Source organism: Salvelinus fontinalis, chromosome 4, assembly GCF_029448725.1.
Source record: "Salvelinus fontinalis isolate EN_2023a chromosome 4, ASM2944872v1, whole genome shotgun sequence".
NCBI lineage: Eukaryota > Metazoa > Chordata > Actinopteri > Salmoniformes > Salmonidae > Salvelinus > Salvelinus fontinalis.
Genome location: NC_074668.1, coordinates 42829959 through 42855308, shown reverse-complemented (window position 1 = coordinate 42855308; position 25350 = coordinate 42829959). Strand labels below are relative to the sequence as shown.

The window sequence follows — 25350 nt, the reverse complement described above, 5'->3', positions numbered from 1 at the left end:
TAACTTACTTGCCTAGGTAAATAAAGGTTAAACAAAGTCTTCAGCATTTGGCCTGAAGAGTAGAGACCAATGATTTATATACACACACTATATAACTCATAGGGGGCACTGTGCTGAATCCACCGTCCCTACATCTTGGCACTCCCTAACTATCGTAAAAAGATATATCTTGTAAGCTATAGAAATGCATGTATTAAATGTCTACATTCGCTTTTGCTACATGTGTTCTATTACGGACACCTTATTGTATACTTCTAAATGTGATCTAAACATACAAATATATATATTTGTTTTTAATCCTTAAAGTATAATTCTTTGAAATCACTAATGTTACTGTCCCCACTACAAAAATAATTGTTAAATACATGTAATTTTGTCTTTGAAACATTTAATTGAACACTGTAGAATTCCACTCATTACTATGGAGGACTACTCCTACTGGGGAGTGCTAATATGGCTGACCAGTGGCTTCAAAGCCTCTCAAATTAAAAAAAAAAAAAACTTTATTTAACAAGGCAAGTCAGTTCAGAACAAATTCTTATTTACAATGACGGCCTACCAAAAGGCTAAAGGCCTCCTGCGGGGGCGTGGGCTGGGATTCATTGAAAAAAATATATATATGTATAGGACAAAACATACATCACGACAAGAGACAATGCAACACTGCATAAAGAGAGACCTAAGACGACAACAACATAGCATGGCCGCAACACATGACAACACAGCATGGTAGCAACACAACATGGCAGCAGGACAACATGGTAGCGGCACAAAACAGGGTACAAACATGATTGTGCACAGACAACAGCACGCAAAGCAGCCAATGGCCAATACATAGCATCAGCAATACGGGGTTTATATACTTCAGTGGTAGAAAACCCTGATTTTATTGTTATCAATAATAAGAGAGGCATGCATATTATTGCCAGAAACATGGTGTAGAGCCGATGTAGCTACCCACTGTCCATGTAATTACAGAGAGCATATCGTACAATCACAAAAACAACTGTAAAATATTAGACTGGATAGAGAGAAAATCAGGAATCAGAAATTCCTAAAATTGGGAAACGATCACATTTTGTTGAAAATAAAAAACCCTCACAGAGAGATGTATTTCTCTGTGCTATATATGTACCGCCCTCGGAGTCTACTTACTATTCAGATGACATATTCTCTGACCTTGACTTAGAGATATGCAATCTTCAAACCCAAGATAATGTGCTGGTATGTGGTGACCTTAACTCTTCCCGATTCAAAAAGCACACGGGGAGACAACTTTATAATTGACCACAATTGATTTAATCACTTGAATATGCCCCCCCAGAAATAATTATGACACCACCATCAACAAAAACTCTGCTGCAGCGTGGCCGAAGCCTGGGTCTGTACATTGTCAATGGTAGGGTACGAGGTGACTCTTTAGGACAAGGGTGTCAAACTCAAATCAGTGCATGGGCCATATTGAAAAATATATATAATAATTTGCGGGCCAGACATATTCTATTATGTTTGTTTTTTACTGTGGTGGCGGGGCAGCCAGTGGAAAATACAAAGTGTAGCGGCCGGTAATGTTCTCTAATTGCGCAGTGATTTGCTCAGTATTCCGTCACTCATGGGGACACTACGTCACCACAAAATCTACGGGTAGAGCTTTAAAAGTCAAGTCCCTTGGGTGCTGCCATAGACTTACATTTGAAGTGCCCATCCAAGAAAGCTCAAGGTCATTGGCAACAGATAAAATTGTCAAATCACGTTACATATACAGTAGCTTTGATTGGACTGATCACGTCAACATCATACTTTCAAAATCTTAGCAAGCAAGCAGTCATCATCATGAATCAAGTCGACAATCTACTGGCAAATCCTTTTCAATCTTGTCATAATGAAGAGAAATTATAGACAAAACGTATCGGTGCTCATTGGCCATTGGACATAAACATTATACAACAAGTTGGATATCGCAAATCCAACAATGAGTGGTTTGGGAGGAATCAGTGGCTAACTGCAAGCGTTGCAAAGCAATCACTAGCTTGCTATTCAGTGGAGTGGGTGTGTGGTCCAAGTCTGGGTTTAAGGATCTCTTTTCCAAGCTTCAACAAGATGGTCCAGAAAAGGTTGAATAGATTGGCCATGCTGTCAATTCATCATGATTTCTGCCTTGTTCAAAACAATTGGAAACTCGTAACTGGGAAATCTCAGACTTCAGTGAGTTTAAGACAACTGGGAGCTCAGAAATAAAATGTGAAACTACAACTGGGAAAATACGTTTTCAATAGTCATCCAACTCAAAAATCCAAGTCGGGAATTTGTGCCTTTCTAGAGCTCCAAACTGAAGATCACTGACGTCATGATTCGACCTTATTTTATTCAGTTGCCAGTTGTCTTGAAAGCACCATAAATCCAGAGAATGCCAGACTGATGACAAAGTTTGATGACAAAATTTGCCCACGAAGGACCGCCGCACCACCTTCCTGTTCAAATGAGCACAGCACAAGGTGAGGCCAAAAATGTCTTGTATGCTGCTGAATAAATTATGTAATATGAATTTTGATGCTGTACATTTCAAACGTGCTGAACAAATAGTTATATTGACTACGTCTATCCTAGCTCGCTCATTTATGTCTTAATCGAAATTACGAATTGCCTCGTAGTCCCCTCATGACATAGTTTGCACATCTCAATCGTTTGCCCCACCACAATTTACATGCTTAAATCGCCACAAGTCGGATTTGGCATGTGGGTCTTATGTTTGACACATGCGCTTCAGGAAGACATACCTATTGCTCATCTCTTGATCAGTAGCACAATTGATTATATGGTCACAGATATGGACCATTTCTCTTTTAGTACATTCACAATTAAACCCCTTACCATAGCTGCGAAAAGTAGGGGTGCTGAGGTAGTAGTAAAAAAAAAATATATAAAAAATGAATAATCTTCACAAAAATAGTGCACTGGGCCTTTACTAGTCTTGTATTAGCGGACCGATATAGCGCGGGCAAACCCCACTAGACAAAAAAAATACGAATTGCACCCCCACCCCCAAACTACTTCCCGCAGCTATGCCCCTGACCCCTCTGTCTGACCACAACCAAATCACTGTGTTCCTCAAGAGGACTGAGAATTTCAATGAAAAATATACAAAACCCAGCAAGCTGTACAACATCCCTAAATCATTAACTGTAGATGGGCCCAAAACGGCACAAATGAATTCCAAAAAGCAATCCTAAGTCAAGAAATTCTACCACTATTGGAAACCCCCCAAAAAGTATCATACTCTTACTGTATTGAAGGATTACATTTGAAAACAAGTATATATATTTAAAAGAACAGCAAGAAAAACAGATGTACATTTTTAAGAATTGCTGGTTTGACAAAGAATGCAAAATTCTGAAGAAAGAATTAAGGAAATTATCAAATCAAAAACATAGATATCCAAACAACTAAGTTTTATGCCTTAAACACTGAGACACAAACATTTGTGACCCGTGTAACGAGGCTAGGTGTATGTCGTACGTCACTACTTCAGAGGAAAGGTATTTGAAATACACATTTTTTAATACAAATGCATTATTTTTTGCAGGTTTCTGGATCGAATCCCCGAGCTGACAAGGTAAAAATGTGTCGTTCTGCCACTGAGCAAGGCAGTTAACCCACTGTTCCCTGGGCGCTGAAGACCCCTCTGATTCAGAGGGGTTGGGTTAAATGCGGAAGACAAATTTCAGTTGAAGGTATTCCGTTGTACAACTGACTAGGCACCCCCCATCTGTAAATAGCCCATCCAACTACCTCATACCCATAATGTTATTTATTATTTGCTCCTTTGCACCCCAGTATCTTTACTCGCACATTCGTCGTCTGCTCATCTATCACTCCAGTGTTTAATTGCTAAATTGTAATTATTTCGCCACTATGGCCTATTTATTGCCTTACCTCCCTAATCTTTCTACATTTGCACACAGTGTTTATAGATTATTCTATTGTGTTATTGACTGTACGTTTGTTTATCCCATATGTAACTCTGTGTTGTTTGTGTCACACCACTTTGCTTTATCTTGGCCAGTTCACAGTTGTAAATGAGAACATGTTCTCGACTGATCTACCTGGTTAAATAAAGGTGAAATAAAAAATAAATAAAATGAACAAATAAATGTTTGCGGCATTGTTTGTCACCAATGCAAATACCTTCTGTGGTTCAAGGTCATTGATGACTGCCTTCAGCTCATCTGCAATGTAGAAACCGGTGTGTCTGTTGTCCCTTGTGTCTGTGCTCTTGTAGAATACTGGTTGAGGGGTGGAGATGATGTAGTTAATTATTCCATGCCCACGAACATTCAACCACCCATCAGCGATGATTGCAATACAGTGTGCTTTCTCTATGATTTGCTTGACCTTCACTTGAACTCTGTTGAAATCTGCATCCAGCAAATTAGTAGTTAAAGATTGTTTGGTTGGAGGGCTGTATGCTGGGCAAAGAACATTCATAAATCTCTTCAATACACATTGCCTGTGAGCATCAGAGGTGAACCAGTTGCATACACAGCTCGAGCAAGACATTCATCAGCATTTCTCTGACTACATTCCTCCATTGAGTCAAAAAAACTTCTGATTCCAGGAGGCCCATGAGCTGTTGCTATCGATAAGGTGTCTGATTCATCATTTTCACCTCGAATAGAAGTAGAGGGACTTTTGTCAGAGGTTGCTTGTTGTGAGCTCTGAGAGAACTTTATGCACTTGGCCGATGATTCTGCAACTTAGTTGCATTCTTCACGTATGATTTGGCACAGTATTTGCAAATGTACACAGCTTTTCCTTCTACATTAGCTGCAGTGAAATGTCTCCACACATCAGATAGTGCCCGTGGCATTTTCCTGTAAAGATTAGAAAAAATGAGTAAAGAAAACCCAAATACAACTCCTTTGTAAGATAAATGTTTTCAAATGAAACATGTATGGAAAGAGGTGAATTAACACTCATCAGTTAGCAGGCTCAAGCAAGCTAAAACCCACATGGTAGCAAAACCTAACTAGTAGAAATTGTTAACATTTTAGAAATTATTTAAACACACTTTGGTGTAAGCTACTATTTACTAGTTAACAAAAAAGAATGTATGTCATATAAAGTATATTCACCCCACCCAGTATTGTAATCAAGACTTACCAGAAAGCATGTAGTCCTAGGTTCAGACAGTGTACTAGTGTGGGCTCAACAGCATCTCATTAGTGTGCAAGATCTTGAGAATCAGCTGTACATGTGTTGGAAGAATGCACTGTGCATGCAAAGGGTTGCAATTCCATTGAACTGGGGATAGGTTCATCAAAATATGCCACAAGACCTAGAATTGTCTTATGTGTATCCCACAAAAAAGGTTCACTGTTATAAGCTAACTGTTTTGATTCATTTTAGCAAAATTCCAGCAGCTCTTCCTTCCTATTAACTTACCATGGAAAATGTCCAACCCTAATAGTGACCCATCCACTTAGCTAGATGTGGCTAAGGGTGGTGATCGGCTATGAAAAGCCAACTGACATTTACTCCTGAGGTGCTGACCTGTTGCATCCTCGACAACCACTGTGATTATTATTATTTGACCCTGCTGGTCATCTATGAACATTTGAACATCTTGGCCATGTTCTGTTATAATCTCCACCGGGCACAGCCAGAAGAGGACTGGCCACCCCTCATAGCCTGGTTCCTCTCTAGGTTTCTTCCTAGGTTCCGGCCTTTCAAGGGAGTTTTTCCTAGCCACCGTGCTTCTACACCTGCATTGCTTGCTGTTTGGGGTTTTAGGCTGGGTTTCTGTACAGCACTTTGTGACATCAGCTGATGTAAGAAGGGCTTTACAAATACATTTGATTATAGCATTTCTTTCACATGGCCCATCAATTTATACAAGTGTGTCTGGGTAAGCGTCCTCTAATAATTATTTAAAGCATAAAATATTTGTATCTGTATACTTCCTGTTTTTGATATTGCTACTATGCTAGTAACCACTTCACTGTACCGTTTACACCTTCTGTATCCTGTGCATGTGACAAAGAAACGTAGATTTTATTTGATATAGTGTGTTTACCAGAAACGGCAATGTGAAGTACAACATAACCTGCACCAAAGTCAGATTTGGATATAGGCCAAGGACTACATAAAGTGTATTTTTACCTGGAGATGGACACTACTTTTACCACTTCTAGTCTTGAAATCTTTCATTGTTTACTACACTACTCACTGTGTTCAGCACATGGCCTCACAAGTGAATGCACTAAGAGATGGGTGGAGCTAAGGCTTAAGATGATGTGAACGACGCTGAATGGGTGTAGACAAAGAAGACATCTCCAGTAAGTGTACCAAAACATTCAAGGGCCATTTTCTCAAAAGTGGGGTTTGAAGTTCATCAACTTTCAAAGCAGAATTACTTTGCTATTGTTCCTCAACTGCAGTATATGGTATACCGTTTTCTATCTCTGAGTCTCTACTTTGATCCAATGGGGGAAAAAAACACAATTTCAAATCCTGCAACATGGTATCAAATTCCAGGTGGTGGTTCACATTTGTGAGCATCCATGGGGGTGTAAGGATGGGACAGGCCCGCTTTTGTCCCCGTCTGGTGGCTAACTGACTTGTTACAAGGTGTGGCAGCTCTCCACAGAGACTTAATTGACTGCAGCTGCACACCTGGCTGCAAATAGGGCTGCAGCAGAACATAGGCCATGCAGTGGCATTCACACAGGAGAGCGAAACATGCTGAAGCTCTGTTGCAATCGTTGGACCAGAACCCTAATTATGATTAAGGTTTGAAGCTCTCTCTGCCCTGGGGTAAAATACTATCTACCCCAGTATTTATGGCCAGTGTTTGACTTGGAGCATTTGCTATGTTTAAGAACTGAATTGCCTTGTCTGACTACCACGTATGTGACACTCCACCTATGGAGTTGTGACACATAAGAAAACCATCAGTATAAAAAAAATTGAACATACCCGAAAACAACTGTGCCTAATTGAGGAGTCCATAAATGTAAATTATTTCTTGGACCATTGAAAATCACTCAACAAACAAAAAACATAATAATTGGAGACATAAAATGGAGATAGAGTATGGAGCATGGAGAGTATGGAATGGTCATTTTAAAACCGTATGTACAACCTCACCAAGGCCCAAGACACCGAACATATCCATGACAAATTGCAGATATTTGAATTTTTCATAAAAAAATCCACTAGATTTCTACATCACTGAAGGAATTGAGGACAGAATCCTGTGGTAACAATGGCATATTAAACAAGATAATTAAACACAGTATTGAAAAATTCCAATTGGCCATCTTACAATTATTCAATCTAAGTGTAGGCTATATTCTTGACACTTGAAATGGACTCAAAACCCTTTAAGAGTAGAGTAGAGATACATTTTTATCCCAAAATTAGAGGCATCTGTGTGAACACTAACCTGGGGAAGGTACTTTGTAGTATTATAAATGCAAGACTTCCTTATCGTGTCTTCAGCAAGAGCCCAATTACATGTTTACCGAATTACCAAACATCTGATCATATTTACAACCTCAACTCCCTTATTGACACCAAAGTAAACCAACATAAAAATCCTCTCCTGCTTTGTCTTTCTGAAAAAAACATTTGGTTCCATTTGGCATGAAGGTCTCCTCTAAAAACTTATTGAAAGTGGTGTTGGGGGAAAGATATGATTTGATCAAACCTAGGCATACAAACAGTAAATGTGCAATACAAATTGAATGCCAATACAGGGATGTATTCTAAGCCCCCACTCTATTTAACATATACAAAATGTACAAAGCATGACAAACTGACCAGGTGAATCCAGGTTAAAGCTATGGTCCCTTATTGATGTCACCTGTCAAATTCACTTCAATCAGTATAGACAAAGGAAGGAGACAGGATAAAGAAGGATTTTTAAGCCTCGAGACAATTGAGACATGGATTGTGTATGGATGCCATTCAGAGGGTGAATGGGCAAGACAAAAGATTGAAGTGCCTTTGAACGGGGTATGGTGGTAGGTGCCAGGGGCACCGGTTTGAGTGTATCAATAATTGCAACGGTGCTATTTCTTTTACGATCAACAGTTTCCAGTGTGTATCGAAAAGGGTCCACCACCCAAAAGACATCCAGCCAACTTGACAGCTGTGGGAAGCATTGACGTCAACATGGGCCAGCATCCCTGTGGAACGCTTTCGACACCTTGTAGAGTCCGAGCCCAGACGAATTGAGACTGTTCTCAGAACAAAAGGGTGTGCAACTCTATATTAGGAAGGTGTTCCTAATGTTTTATACCCTCAGTGTATTTAAATAAATTGGGAAAATGATTAGACAAGTCTACAGCACCTGGTCTCACCCTGTATGACACGAAAGTTGAATTCCTGCTGTATGCAGACGGTCAAGTTCTGTTGTCATCCACAAAAGAGGGTCTACAACATAATCAAAATATCCCTGACAAACTTCAAGACAAAAAAACATGATTTTCAAAAAAACATCCAAATCCTAAGGCTTAAAACAGAACTTCATAGTTAGAATGAAAGACATAGAACACACTAAAGTCTATTCATATCTGGGCTTAAAAATAAGCTATATGGGTCATTTCTGCTTGGCTGCCAATGAACTGAAAGAGAAAGCGAGAAGGGCTTTTAAGGGCTTCCTGTGACATCACAAGAGCGATGGCATCTTTCTAGACAAGCGCTACCCCTGTCTTTGAAAATGGAAGTTGGGTTTGAAAATACTTTTTGACTACCACGTATGTGACACACTCCACCTATGGAGTTGTTACACATAAGAAAACCATCAGTATAAAAAGATTGAACATACCCGAAAACAACTAGTTGAGAAAGATGCTGAAGCCCTCACCAACACCTGACGATTCAACACCTGACGATTCCTGACGAGGAACCGCCGTCATCACCAACTACAGTAGCATTAGCTCAACTGCTAATGGTGTGGAGACAATAATGCAAGATATATGCAAGTTTCGAGAGATGAACGGAAAACTGGAGGAATTATCTATCTCCGTGGCTGGATTCAAACAATAAGTCACCCGGCTGGATGGGCGAATAAATGAGGCAGAGCACAGGATCAACGAAACAGAGAATGGCTGTTCCCGTAATGGCAGACTACTGAGCTACCTGCTGACGAGAGAGAAACAACTTGAACTTGAAACAACTTGAAGCAAACAGCTCAAGTCTTTTTTGTGAAGATCAAACGCGAAAATTTACGGAATCTAAAAGAATTGCCGAGACTGGAGACATTGAACTGGGTCCAAGGTTTTCGGTAAGAACTCTTAAAACTTCCACCTGAACTTGACCTACAGCTGGAAAGGGCGCACCGGTGCCTGACACCGAAGCAAGTACCCCAGCGAGTCCTTGGTGTTGAAATTCTTGAACTTTCAAACAAAGCAGATGGTAATATTAAAAGCATGGTACAAGAAGGACCTGTGCAACAAGGAAATGAGGATTTCCATTGACAATAAGTACAACTCAACAGTACAACGCAAACGAAAAGGATACACCGGTATCATGACAGTTAAAATTAAAAAACATCAGGTTCCAGTCTCCCTACCCGGCAAAGCTGAAAGTAGAACGGGATACAGGTCTACAGGGACCTGATACAGGAAGCACAGCAGAAGCAGAAGGACTCCGCCCCCTGGGTATCAAGACCAACCTGTCCGAATGGGAAATGATGGAACGGGAGTGACAGTTCATCGGATGGCACACTGCTGGAGGCGGAGCTCGGAGTGGCACGGAGAGAGAGACAGGTCGTTCTCCAAGACGCAGTTCAACTTTTTGGGCAGTCAAGGGAAGACCAGTGCAGAATACTGTAAATGGGTGAGACAGTCCTAGGGACTTCTTTTTTATATACATACACACACATACATACATAAATACATACACACATATACATAGTACGAATGCACAAAGTTGTGAGTGATAATGTGAAAGGTCCTCATAGTCAAATCAAGAGAAAGAAAATCCAAAACGCAGCTGAAACAGTGCCAAGTAGTCTTTCTACAAAAAAACACATTTATCTGGTATAGAACACCGGAAACTTTGTAGATCATGGGCTAACCAAGTTATTTTTCTTGCCATCAGTCAGGTAGGTGTGGGGTGGCCATTCTAATACAGAGGATGGTTCAATTTTCTCATTCCTCTCAACTTCAAGATACTGAAGGAAGATGTATTTTGATTAATGGGGGGGACAGATGCCTCCTTACTTAATGTTTATGCTCCCACTGATAATAACCTGCAGTTCGTTAAAAATATATGTCATTTAATTCTGGATAAGGCAACTGGGGTGCTTATAAATCGGAGGGGATTTTAATTGTGTGACGTCAAACAATCTAGACAAGCTTCCTGCAACCAACGTTCTCTCCAAAATGAGTAAAGCACTTAAAAATAGCTGTGTTAAGGCTGGATATCTGGCACCATGTGCATCCTACTTTTTATTCTAGCCCACACAACACTTTTTTCCCCAAAGAGTAATAACTAAGTGCGACATACTACCTACCCATCACTACATAGTCATTACTGTCCGACCATCGGCCAGTTAGTCTCCAATGGGACATAAGAAATAATATAATGTCTAAAAGATGCCGCTTTAACACTGGATTACTGAATGATATAGAATTGAAGGTATTTGTTGAATCAGAGACAAAGCAACAGCTTGAAATCAAAGCTTTGCCTGAAATGTCGCCTGTTACTCTCTGGGAGTGTGCCAAAGCGTACCTGAGGGCGTATAATTGATTTCGCGTCTGTAAAAAAAAAAAAAATAAGTGAGGCCTACAGCCACGCTTGAAAATAAAACATGTGAATTACAGTGGCAGCATAAGCAGCAGCAATCCCACATCTTAAAGGAGATGAAAATGGCAAGAGTGGAACTTAAAAAGCTGTTTTCTAGAAAATTATGTAATCTAAGGCTCTTAAAACATAAATATTATGAAAGTGGAAAGGGGACTTGTCGACTATTGGCATACCAGGCTGCATCTACTATAAAGAAAATAAAACCTACCATTAATGATACTTTTCTAACAAAACCCAGCCATATTTGTGATGCATTTACAGACTTGTGTAAAACACGTGATACATGCAAAAATGTGGAGGAGATTAAGGGCTTTCTTTAGAGCGTTAAATTGCCTCCTATTTCAGAGGAAGAAATGGACGTGCCGATCACAGAAATTGAAATTAAGCAAGTGATGATAAATCAAAACACTGAGTCCTTTACAAATGAATTCTATAAGACATTTGCTGAAAGTCTCTCCTATACTATTACACTGAACAAAAATGTATACGCAACATGTAAAGAGTTGGTCCCATGTTTCATGAGCGGAAATAAAACGTCCCCGAAATGTTCCATATGCTCAAAAAGCAGATCTCTCAAAATGTCAGGACAAATTTGTTTACATCCCTTTTAGTGAGAATTTCTCCTTTGCCAAGATAATCCATCCTGACAGGTGTGGCATTTCAAGAAGCTGATTAAACAGTATGATCATTACACAGGTGCACCTTGTGCTGGGGACAATAAAAAGCCACTAAAATGTGAATTTTTGTCACAACACAATGCCACGGATGTCTCAAGTTGAGGGAGTGTGCAATTGGCATGCTGACTGCATGAATGTCCACCAGAGCTGTTGCCAGATAATTGAATGTTAATTTCTCTACCATAAGCTGCCTCCAAACCATTTTATAGAATTTGGCAGTACGTCCAACCAGCCTCAGAACCGAAGACCGCGTGTATGGTGTCGTGTGGGCGAGTGATTTGCTGATGTCAACGTTGTGCACAAAGTGCCCCATGGTGTAGGTGAGGTTATGGTATGGGCAGGCATAAGCTACAGACAGCGAACACAATTGCATTTTATCAATGGCAATTTGAATGCACAGACAGTGGCAAGATCCTGAGGCCCATTGTCATGCCATTCATCTGCCACCATCACCTCATGCTTCAAGTTTTCTGATCCACTCCCCTACGTTTTTTTAAGGTATCTGACCAACAGATGCATATCTGTATTCCCATTCATGTGAAAGCCATAGATTAGGGCCTAATTAATGTATTTCAATTGACTGATTTCCTTATATGAACTGTAACTCAGTAAAATCTTTGAAATCTATCTTGATAGACGCATATATCATCATATAATGCTCCCCCCTTGAATTACTGTTATCCACAAGGAAGTGAAAAACCCTACAGAATGCGGATCTTATAGACCTATTTCGCTGCTGAATTGTGACTACCGCAGCTTAACAAGCATACTGTCACAGACTGAAGCGATTTGTCAGCACTATCATACATCCGGACCAAACAGGGTTCATAACAGGGAGGTACTCAGGAGATAATATCCACAGGCTTCTCAACATCATGGCGCACTCCCGGAGAGTAGGAGATGAAACTGTGGTCCTCTCTCTGGATGCAGAAAAGGCCTTTGACCGGGTTTCCTGGGAGTTTCTAGCTTAGACATTGATCAAATTCAGTTTCAGGACAAGGTTTCTAAGTTGGATACAGGTATGCAAACTGGTGAGGGTCCAAAAAGATGACACTTTTTTTTTTTGCACTGAAACATGCAAAAAATCCCTGCTAGGGGGAAATGCAGGTTAACTAATTAAACAACAAAGAATTTGATCTTCAAGATCAGTCTCTGTGTGTAAAATAAAAAGTGGTTCATGTGAACCTAACTCACAGCTAAAAAATGTAAAGAAAGCAATCCAATGTTATTTGTTGCCTAGACTTTACTGCAAATGAGAAAAAAAACTGAGAAAAAGCCTTTATAATAGAACGCTTGTGACCACACAAATATTGCAAGTACACACAAATATTCCCAAGTACAAATATTGCACTTGGGAAAAAAACATCTTAAAGTAGAAATAGAATGAAACAAACCGGCATTCTCTTTTTGCTCTATTATAGTGGCCACTATAGACATCGATCAAGTGCACAAGGCTACATGTGTGCGAAAAACGTTCACTGAATTTTTTTATTTTTAAATAATCTCCCCAACCTCACACACGTGTTACTGTCAAGTTCAACACAACACAAGCAATATCATTGGGCTACACATTATTACATTGTACACTTTCTGCCTGTGGACATCTGTTCTACAATGTGCCAGCAGAGCATGATACCCTTTGTTGGCATACTTGATCTCTTTCAGGCAGAGTACACCTGGCATACCCCTTCTTATCCACTGTATTGAAAAAGTGCGTGGTGTTCCTTTCACCTCTATAGTGACGTCCAGTTTAAGCCAGGCCCAGCTCCAGCTACACTTGTTGAATAACAAGCAACGCCTCATTTTCACCTAATTCTCTCATTCTGAAAATTAACCACATACTGTAGAGTGAAAACACAGTTCACAGATAACTAGTTATAGTTAGCTAACGAACAAACTACTAATATTTCACACAGATTGCCAGGGTCCAGTAAGCAGCTAACGCGTTATAACTTGAGGGACGGCAAGGAGTCGTAGCGAATTGGTTAGATTACTAACGTTAGCTCATCTGACCTTGTAACGTTATCGGTCTGACTTTATTAGCCAGCCAATTTTCACCCCATAAACTCAATTTGATCAATTAAATTGGCTAATGCCCATAATGTCTCTGACTAGCAAACAGATCATCTGAACCAGCTAGCAAGATACTTAACAATGCTAACAATACTTGGTCCACACCCCTTTCTCCCTCACCTCAAACTTTCCAAACGCCAGTTGTTTTTCGGTTACAGCTCATGAAGTACGCTTCATCACCTTCTCACCCGTCTCCGTGGTCAGGCTTCTCACCTACCTCTTTGTTATCGTTCAGGGGACGCGCTGCTGTAAATTAAATGACAAACTGCCTTTCCACTCTCCTGCGCTGATGCTGAAAAACTAGCAAATTGGTTGTCTCCTCTCTCTTCAGTCGCGTGCTGCATTCTGTTGTGTGCACTATTGAGGACCACAATGGAAATAAGTCCCAGACTTTGTGTGTTATCCTCAATGATTTTATTCATGTGCATGTATGGCTTTTAAGTTTTACGTGTGCTTGTTCTTTTTTTTTAAATGGTCGAATTAAACTAAACTAAATTGGCTGAGCCTTGGATACAGCCAGTATTGCTCAAAACGCGCTTCACTCGTTTGCATACAGCCAGTAGTCATCCAAACTTTTCTCATCGGATCGACACGAATCACGTAGGTCACCTATTTTGGATTCAAAACGGCGAATTTCGCCGAAAGATGACTAGTTTGCATCCCTGTGGATAAGAATACTTTATTAAAATCCAAAAGCCTCAGTTCATGCAAACAGTGCTATATCCAATTATTTTATTCTGGATAGAGGGACAATACAAGGTTGCGGATTGAGCCCCCTACTGTTTGATAACTGTATTGAACCTTTGGCCCAAATGATAAGGGATGAAGAGGATATTAAAAAAGGTATTAAGATTGGTGGAAAGGAACATAAGATTTCCCTATATGCAGATGACATTCTCCTCTAATTATCTTAGCCACAGGCATCCATCCCATGTAGATGATTAAATAGTTTGGTCATTACTAGGGGTACAAAGTAAATGTTGACAAAGAGGCCATGAAAAGAGGAGGCGATATTTCACAGCAAGCAAAGGCCTTGCTATCATTTAAAATGGCCATATTGTAGTATAAGATATTTATGAATTACCATACCTGCTCGTCTAGATCATTTGTATGAAGCAAATTACACTAAAATGTATTGTATCAATAGAATTAGAGCAGATATGGACAGATGGAACATTCTGCCCCCTCTATCTAGTAGGGAGTAAAATCAGTCCAAATTAACATCCTGGCAAGATTACTACAGTATACCCATTTCAGATGCTACCTATCCCTATAACTACCTCTACTTTTGACCTACTGAATTGATTGATCACACGTTTTATAATAGTAAGAAAAACACCCAAGAGTGTGATTAAAAACACTGCAACTCTCTAAACAGTCAGGTGGCCTAGTTGTGCCCAACCTTAATTAAGTATTACTACTGGGCAGCTCACCTTAAACCATTGACTGCCTGGCTTGTTGATGACAGTGGGTCTCGATGGCTCAACATTGAGAAGTCCTTTTGTACTTCAATACCCCGGCAGCTCTTCCATCTTCCAATTCCAATATCAGAGAACATGAGCTAAGCACCTGGTCTCAGTTCAAAATTAAGATTTGGAGAGTGGTTCAGAAAATATCCATATACCCGTCAGTCTCAAAATGTTGTACCATCTCTGACTCAGGTTATAAAAGGGTGGTCTGGATTTCATCTGTCTTTCATACACCAACCTTTCCATGGAGACACATTAAAGTCATTCCAGCAGCAAACAGAGTGAGTTTGGCCTACCTAGTAGAGTTGGGCGGTATCCCAAGTTTCATTTCGTCATACCGTCCTCCTCTCACCCTGGGATTTACGGTATTACCAGTTTAGTACACAAGGGGCCGCCAAAAAAAACACAACCCATTGGGCTTCTATTACCAGAATAGCGAATTGGCATGGAGGATGCTAGCTAAATATGCTAACGAGCGCAAACAAAAATAAACTAATTGCAAAGACAGGCAATCTAGCTCAAGTTATACATATATAGGTAGGAGCTACCAAATGCCATTTTTGGTGAGTTTGGACATCTACAAGCGAATATGAACAAGAGACATTGTGCAAATGAACAACGTTTTGATGCACGCAGTACTGGCTCTGGAGTCTGGAGTTGCTAAGGCAACGGGCCTGCCTCAGAGAAGAGGGGGAGGAGCAAACAGGCCGAGAACGGAGAGGAGAAAAAACGCAACGAAATTAAGACAGCAGGGGCAGCAGTACAAATAACTCACCCAAAGGGCTTTGCCTTCTCAAACACGGCAGAAAGCTAACACAATATGATGCCCTTAATAATTCAGACACTTACTCAGATGGCAAGTAAACTAGGGGTCGTGTTAACGCATAATTCTGCGATTTTTCACGCGGGAGAAAAAAAGATAAAACACATAAGAAATATCTTGCTGTGTTTTCTAAACACAGATCTAAAATGCTTCTTATTGTAATTTTTTGCTCGGCATCAGACTCATTTTGTGCTTCAGTTGCACTTCTAAACTCGGATGAGAATTCACAAACAGGCATTCTATCAGCTGGCTACATTCTTTCTATGATAAGCCTAAACATGAATAATATGATGGCCATGCATCGTTTTTGAAAAAAAGACCTTGCTGTTTCATTGTAAGCTCATTTACTTGTATGGTTGCCCGCCAAATAGCGCCGCACTTCTGTCGTCATCCAATGAAAATGAAGCTTATGTCGAATGTGTTGCACTCATGTGTTTTCTGTGAAGTCCTTGATTACTCTATTGAAGCAACAAAAAAAACACTTGACTTTCAATATAAAACATGACTCCAGTCAATACACAGCTGTATTCACCTGTTCCCGTTTTTCCTGTTGTGCTATTTACAAACAAAACAGGTGACTGGCTCAACTGTGCTGGGGAACTAAGTAGGCTTCGTAATGTAAAATAATGTGACAGGTGAAATAAGAACGCAATCTTCTTTGTCTCCTAACGCATTGCACAAGTTGACTGCAGGTATTTACTGAAATGGCTACAAATATTACAATGTATTGAAAAACTTCAAAGAAATAGTTTCAACGGCATTGAAAAACCATCCCGTGGCTATTTCCAAATACCCCGGTATTCGGTACACCACCCAAGCCTACTACCTAGTACAGACGTGTATACATTCTTACAAAATCAGACACTTTCTAGAGAAGCATAAAGACTGGGCTATCATCCAGCACCCCAAAAACACTAGAACGGTTCCTGACGAGGTCTCAAAATCAAGATCCTGTCACCAACAGTATCTTCCTTTTGTACCAGAACCTGGTTTCAACTGATGATTGTGACTCTTTGTATTTGAAAAGTAAATAAGAGATAGAAATAGAGAAGGTTATCTCAGACCAAGAATGGGGTGCAATATGTACCGAGGTACTCATAGTGACAAATTCTAACTCTTGGAGAGAATTTAAGCGGAAAGTGACTTCAAATTTTTTCAGAACCCCCAAACGTTACGTTAAAAAGCCGGAGTCACCGCCGCCAGTGACTGTTGGACGCAGTGTGGGGAACAAGAAGGTAACCACCATCATATATTCTGGTCCTGTCCAAAGTTGAGCAACTTCTGGGACTTGGTGTACAGGGACCTCTGCCAAGTTTTTGAAGCAGAAATCCCATTTTAAGACCGCTGTATTAGGTGTTATATCGGCTGGTATCATTGGCAGGAAAAGTATTTATTTGTTACAAATTGGCTTCAACACAGCAGTTGTCCAAAATCTAAAGAGATTTATGAAATGGAAAGGATAACCCATTCTTTAAGACTTCAGGGTGAAACATGTATTTATAAAATGGGTACCTATAGAGAATACCCTTTTTCTGACACCCAACTAGGGTGATCCAAGCCCCCCCCCCGGCTTTTATCCCTTTATTTCTTCTCCTTTTTATATTACTGTCCTGTCTGTCTGTTACTCAGTGATACTACTCTATTATAACTATTGCCGTCTTGTCCTCTTATCCATTATTATTATTTATTTTATTTTGTCAAGTATAACTTTATAGATAATAATATTAGTATGGTCTGTATTGTGGTACATTTACTGATTATGCACCTTTTTACATTTTTTATTTATTTTTGTATTTTTTATTTCACTTTCATTTAACCAGGTAGGCTAGTTGAGAACAAGTTCTCATTTACAACTGCGACCTGGCCAAGATAAAGCAAAGCAGTGCGACACAAACAACAGAGTTACACATAAACAAAGGTACAGTCAATAACACAAAAGAAAAGAAAAATAGAAAAATATATGTACAGTGTGTGCAAATGTAGAAGAGTAGGGAGGTAGGCAATAAATAGGCCATAGAAGTGAAAATAATTACAATTTAGCAATTAATACTGGAGTGATAGATGTGCAGATGATGATGTGCAAGTAGAAATACTGGGGTTAAAAAGAGCAAGACCAATGACAATAATTATATATTTTTTAAATGGCTTTTTACCCAATCAAAAGTCAAATTGACGTACCAATTAGACCTGGCTCAAAATATTCAAAGGTACAATTAAAACAATTGCCCTATATGGATATGAAGTATGGGGTCCAATAACCAATCAAGATTTCAATGATTTTTTTAGATTTTTTTTTACAAACATCAAACTTCAATCCTTCATGCAGAATTCTGCAAAAGCATTCCTAGAGTACAGAGAAAAGCCCCAAATAGTGCATGCAGGGCAGAATTAGGCCAATATCCAATCAAATTCAAACCACCCAAAAACAAGCGATCCCTACTTCTACCACTACAAAGCCCTGAAATGCCAAGAGATTAACAGAGAAAAGTCCCCTCATCCAGCTAGTCCTGAAAGCAAGTTCACAAATCACTACCAACCCAACAAAGCCTCAAGACAGCACTCGGACCCAACCAAATAATAACCAACCAACCAACCAAAAGAAAAATGATCTTACCTATTGGGAAAGCATTACAAAACCTCAAAGTAAATGTAAATGCTATTTGGCCCTAAACACACAGTGGCAGACTCTGACCACTGTGACTGAAAGAAAGCTGAGATTTCTTTTTACAAATGTACAGACTCAGTCAGCATGGCCTTAACATTGAAAGAGGCCGCCAAAGAAAGCCCTGGCTCTCGAGAGCAGACAGGTTGTGTGTCCACTGCCCACAAAATGAGGTGGAAACTGAGCTTCACTTCCTAATCTCCTGGCAAATATTTCCCTCAGATTACAAGGACCCCAAAATTATTTGAAAACATATCAAATATAGACAAGCTCCTGTATCCGTCAGGTGAAATACGACTGTGTGCAATAAGGGTAACCAGTAGAGAACAAACACTAAAGTAAATAAAACCTAGGCCATATATTTATCTGTTTAGTTATTTATCTTACCATTTGTAATTCTACTTTTTTGCACACAGCACATGCTCTCGCAAACACTGGGCCCTAGTGGAGCCAGTGAGTTGTACGAGTAGTTTAATTCGTCTGAACCATTATCTTCATTTATAGGCTATTTTAAATTGTATTTCGTGTAGCGACCGACGACCTGTACAGGTCCGGAGAGAGAGCCTAAATTCTAGTCCCATTCATATGCCTAATGATCTTTAAATAGCTGATAGGAAGAGGTGAGACATGTGAATACCACACACACACACACACACACACACACACACACACACACACACACACACACACACACACACACACACACACACACACACACACACACACACACACACACACACACACACACACACACACACACACACACAGAGAGGGTCAGTTCCTCTCCAGTGCACTAAGCCAAATGACCAGGGCTTACCAGGACGTGACATCACTCAGTCACAAAGAGTCTGACCCCACTGACACCCAGAAGATAGACACATAACACCATAGATAGAGAGAGGTCTCGTTCTGTACACCACTGACACGCAGAAGATACAGACACATAACACCATAGATAGAGAGAGGTCTCGTTCTGTACACCACTGACACGCAGAAGATACAGAAAGATAACACCATAGATAGAGAGAGGTCTCGTTCTGTACACCACTGACACGCAGAAGATACAGACAGATAACACCATAGATAGAGAGAGGTCTCGTTCTGTACACCACTGACACCCAGAAGATACAGACACATAACACCATAGATGGAGAGGTCTCATTCTGTACACCACTGACACCCAGAAGATACAGACACATAACACCATAGATGGAGAGGTCTCATTCTGTACACCACTGACACCCAGAAGATACAGACAGATAACACCATAGATAGAGAGAGGTCTCGTTCTGTACACCACTGACACCCAGAAGATACCGACAGATAACACCATAGATAGAGAGAGGTCTCGTTCTGTACACCACTGACACCCAGAAGAAACAGACAGGTAACACCATAGATAGAGAGAAGTCTCATTCTGTACTCCACGGATGCACACACACACACTTATTAAGAAATGAACAACCACCCCAAACACACAACCTCTGCACCCACATACCACACAATACCTCCACCATCTCACACACACACACACACACACACACACACACACACACACACACACACACACACACACACACACACACACACACACACACACACACACCTCTCCAGGCTATAGAATACAAGTCAGTCAGTCTTAGTGCTGGGCAGAGCTTATTCCCCATCTGATTCGAAGGCCACAGAAGATATGGAAAAGCTATTTAACCCTTAACTTAGCAGCACCCCACGCCCCCACACACACCCTCACTCCGTACACCCCCGTCTTTTGTCGGTCCCCAGGTTGGAAGTCTTATCCAAAAAGGAAAGGATTATTTTTCTTGAAGCACCACCAAAATTATACATCCTCCATTTCTCCCTTCTCCACCCGATGGCTGTGAATAAAATGATTATTACTCTATAATTCCCCACCCCTTCATGCCCTGTCTCCCTTCAGTCTTCTCCCCACCCGCCCCTCCTCTCCTCTCCCCCAGACCTATGTGTGTTCTGGTCTTATCTCGGAGTGAGGGGTTGGCTCGCAGGGCTCAGGGGGCACACTGTGATTATGTATTTGTCTGTTCCAGTCAGGGAGAGGAGATAAGGGACCAGAGGCTTCCACCAACCCCAGAGAAGGTGAGTCCTACATGGGGTGCATGTGCCTGCCTACCTGCCTGCCTCTTTATGTGCATCACTATCACAATTTTTCTGCCTCTGTTTCCCTCTCTGAAAACACACACACACAAACACACAGAAATAATGTTTAAAAAATGAAAAATAAGTGATTATAATGCTACTTAAAGTAAGTGTCAAAACCTGTCCATTGTTATCAGATAATCTCTTGGTAAATACCAGAATCAGGGTTGGGCTCAATTCAGAATTAAATGAAGAATACCTCAAATTTCAGTTCAATTCTTGAATTTGAATTCAATTAGTATACAGGACACAGAATTGCAATTTGAAATGGAAAAATAATTAAATTCAGAGAAATTCAAATGCCTCTTCTATGCTATATTAGGTGTAGTCGATACAAATACATATCTTGTACATAAAACATGTCGTTATATACATGCATATAAAATATTGTTGAAACAGCTGATTTTCAGGACACTCTTAAAATGAACGATCAAGGGGGAAAAAAACTTGAATGCAAATATTCTAAGTCATTACATTTCATTAATCACTTAAATTTGGTTCAAAATGGCGGAAATACTACATTTTCCAGAATGCATTAGTTTAACCCACAAGTTCACCCAAACAAATTCAATGGGTGGTGGAAATATAAGCACTAAGGTTAAAAGAGTATACGAACATTGTTTCCAGGGAAAAGTGATGTATTATTTGGTATCTGGAAGTGTGACCTGTCTGTTTCAAATGAAACTCATGTTCGATGACTGAGTGGAATTTATTTGAATTGCACTGAATTCAATTCTACTCCCGTCATTCAAATTCAAATTCTACATCCTGTGGGGTGTGGCCAATTCAATTTGAATTTCAACTCATGAGTTGAATGGGAGTCAATTCCCAAACTCTGAACTGAGCCCAACCCTGACGAGAAAGCCGTAAAAATCTCCTCCTCACCAGCCCTTGCTCAGCGTAAATGTTATTTGACGGGCCAACTCATTTTAAAATAACTCGTCTTTCAAGTCTCAAATTAATACCAGAGACACAATGTCAAATAAAAAAAAGGGCACATCCATTTCCTGTTTCCAGCATGGCTCCTTTCTGACATTCTAGAAACAGCCCATTTTGTTTGGTCTCTGGCCGCCACTCTCCTGAGAAGTCTCACACACACACAAAGGCATTCCACACTCCACATTCTGCAGCGCTGGGGAGGCTGATGTGATGTATGAGGGCATTGTGGAAAAGTGGAGCCCATCACTGAGACATCTAAGGCAGGGGAGTGAAGGCTTTCTGGCCCTGAACAACACTCTTACAGAGTTTGATATGGACGACCTTGAGTTAATGACTTCCAAATGAGCGCTGTGCGTTTGACAGACAGAGAGGGATGTGTTGATGTACCATTAGCTCCATACACAGGGTTGGAGGGGTCAGTGTAATGGACGTCTGTCAGGGCGCTTTCTCCCCTCTCTACTTTGATAATGAAACTGTTAGATGTGGGGAGGGGGATGGCCTCAGCTGCGTCTCAGTTCGGCTTTCAAAGGGAGCGTGAAGCGGATCGCAGGCTAGGCTACTAGAGGTCAGAGAGAGAGAGAGAGAGAGAGGTCAGAGAGAGAGAGAGAGAGGGAGAGAGAGAGGAAATCTCACACTGTCATTTTTCACCGTGTTTAACTTCGATACTGTTGTTAATACTCACATGGGCATGCACGCACAGACACTTTACACATAGTCATTAAAACAAAACAAAAGGTCAAACTCCAGCTGGGTTGGTCCAACCACACACTTAGACCTCATTCATTGCGGCTCCACCTCTGTGGTCTGACCTTTGACCTTACTCAAGAGAGACCCCTCGACCCTAAAAAGGGGAACGATTCATCTGGGAGGTTAACGCACACAGACAAATGAAGGAAAACATTCATCTGGTGAAGGATCCACCAAGCAGACCAGAGAAGTAAAACGAGACGAGTGAGGCCACCGGGAAAGACGCACGAACGCACACACCCTGATCCCGTATCCATTAGCATGCCTTGGGATGTGACAACCAACGTCAACACAACCATTAATACCGCCACAAGCCTTCGGTGCCTAAGATGTATCCCTTTGTTGTGTGACAGATATTCTGTTGTATGGTTGTATATCACAAAACAAATGTTAACACAGAAAACAGTTAGTTTCCATGGCCCTAAAATAGATACAATTGGAGCATATTTTATTTTATTGCCCACAATTTAATTACTGCTACAAAAATTTCTATTTTATTCTACACCCTTGTGGTGAACTACTTGAATTGGCAGCTCACTTGCTAAAAAATTAAACTTTAATTGAATCCTGCTCGCAACGTCGTTTCTCAGAAGTGGCTACAAAGTCTATCAAAGGTAAATTAATAGTAACCAATATAAGAAAAGTTAATAAAAGTATTGGATTTTTCCTGATAACTCAGGAGTGTTTGTAAGAACGTCACTGATATGAGCGAGCGTGACAATAGACAGAACGAGCCAGGAGAGGAGAGACGGAGCGATGGCAGATGTCCTCGGAGTAATCAGAAATGCAACGATTTCAAAACGGAAGAATATTTCCAATGGCTGCTGAACGAGACTGAATGAGGCGAGGAATCCAAGTCGAAACGCTGATAATTACCACCTCTGATTAGTCAGAGAGAGAACGAGAGGGTGGACGGGGTGAGAGACAGAGACAGACAGACAGACAGACAGACAGACAGACAGACAGACAGACAGACAGACAGACAGACAGACAGACAGACAGACAGAGAAAAGGAGGGAGAGAGAGAGAGACAGAGAGAAAAGGAGGGAGAGAGAGAGAAAGAGAGAGAGAGATAGAAAAGGAGGGAGAGAGTGGGGGGGGGTTACTATGGTGCTGGTGTGCGACCAGGAAACTGAAGAGTAAGGTGTCAAACGCAGAAACACACACTGAACATATGTCATGGAACTAAGTCTTCTCTTGGTTTACACAATTACCTCATGTTCTAATGAACAGTAACCTCCATGAACACACAGGGATAACTTTCACTTATCTAGCGTGGGTTCACTTCCCCCAATTACCTGCAGGTATGCTAATATGATAATGAATTGTTAGCGTCATTATATTTCTCTGAAGCGGCGTGCCCAAGGTCAAAGCAAACAGCTCGGTTGATCGGCCAGACCGTGAAAAATAAATTAATCTGCTGTTTAATCTAATAATGAGGCAGAGCATCAGGCTTCTCCTCTCATTAACGCAAGTGTAATTGCATTTGAGGAGGCACACACGCCAACGTACACACAGGCAAAGATCAATTCATTACAGGTGGAAAAGGGGAAATAGCCGTACTGAAACAGAAAACACAAAAAAACACAGGATTACCTGATAATTGACATTCTGTGTGACTGTGTGTGTGTGTGTGCGATATCTTTAACCATGAAGCCCTTCTCATTAGCATGGTAATAGTGAAACAGCAGGGTGTTGTATTAGGATTCGTCTCATTACACTTTCAGGAGATTTAAAGTTTACTTTGAAAGTTACAAAAACACTCAGACCTGTAGTTAAAGGAAAGTATTTCAGAAAAGTTGCATGCCCTTTGTAAAAAAAAAAAAAAAAAACACTTCAATAATAATAACTTTCATTTCTAAATATAAAAACTGCTTCTACAGAGTACTTACTTTCCTCGGCATTCAGCTAATGTATGTACTTATTCCACCTTAATTTAGCCAGGTGTTCACAGCCTGCTTGATACTTTACGAGACATTAGTAGAAAAATGTTTTACAAAAAAAAATGGAAAACCTGATTTCCACACCGTAGCTTGCATTCATTCACCCGCACGCACAGGTAAACGTTGGCCATTTTATGAAGCCTACTCACCCCAGTAAGATGGATGACTCCCAGTGATGTCACAGAACAGCCCATGAAGCCCACAAACTGCAGCTCGGGACAGTGCTCGGCAAACGCCCTCACCGACTTATCAGTCACCTGACAGAGGAGAGAGGGAGGGGAAGGGTTAACATTTCAACGTGCTGGAGCTTTTTCAAAGAGAAAGTCGACCAAAACATTTGGAAGCATTTGGAGTTACCCTCGCGCACCAGCTGTGTGTCTGACAACACTAATGTTGGTGTGCCTAGAAGCCTGACACGAAGAGTTAGTACTGTATCTAGTAAGTATTTCTGTCTCTGCTTTTTCAACAGAAACATACTTTTTTTATTTTTTTATAATTAATTTAGAGGTCAAAACCTGGTGTCCTGGTCTTTTGGGTGTGATTAGCGCCATTCTATATTTAATGCCCATCAGATATTCTGTCACTGCACTCTCCCTATCACTGTGTCAACATTCAATGCCTCTCCTTCCCTTTGAAGTTGACTTGAATTGCTGGAAGAGAGAGGAGAGGGAACGAACGAAGGAATAAAAAGAAAAGGGGGAGCGGTTGAAGGACTGGGACAGGCAGTTGGTTCGGGGCGCGGAGCTATGATGGATTATTCCGTCTCCATCCTTTCACAGAGGAGGAAACGCAAACAGCTCGTTATGGATTGATGATCAATACGCAGGGTGAACATTGTCCCGGTCCCTCTCCACTATATCAATATGGATTCCACACAAATTCTTCAGAGAGCGGCATTGACGAAAATGAGAGCATTTTTCCTTTGCTAAGCAGGGTGTGTCTGCTCTCTGAAAAGATGGGAACGATAGCTTGCATTCATTTCCACGCCGTACGTTATAGTCTTTCACCCGCACACACGGGTAAACGTTGG

At 40.7% G+C, this 25350-nt stretch overlaps 1 protein-coding gene across 4 annotated transcripts in view; it reads right to left on the bottom strand.

The window, feature by feature from the left end:
- The window catches only part of fbxl17 (F-box and leucine-rich repeat protein 17), a 373953-nt gene that overhangs the window by 249209 nt on the left and 99394 nt on the right, over nucleotides 1-25350 (bottom strand). For all 4 annotated transcript variants that reach the window (XM_055920271.1, XM_055920268.1, XM_055920267.1 and 1 more), the window contains one exon: nucleotides 24470-24577. In XM_055920271.1, coding sequence (XP_055776246.1) covers nucleotides 24470-24577 — 108 coding nt within the window. The remainder of the gene's footprint in view (nucleotides 1-24469; nucleotides 24578-25350) is intronic.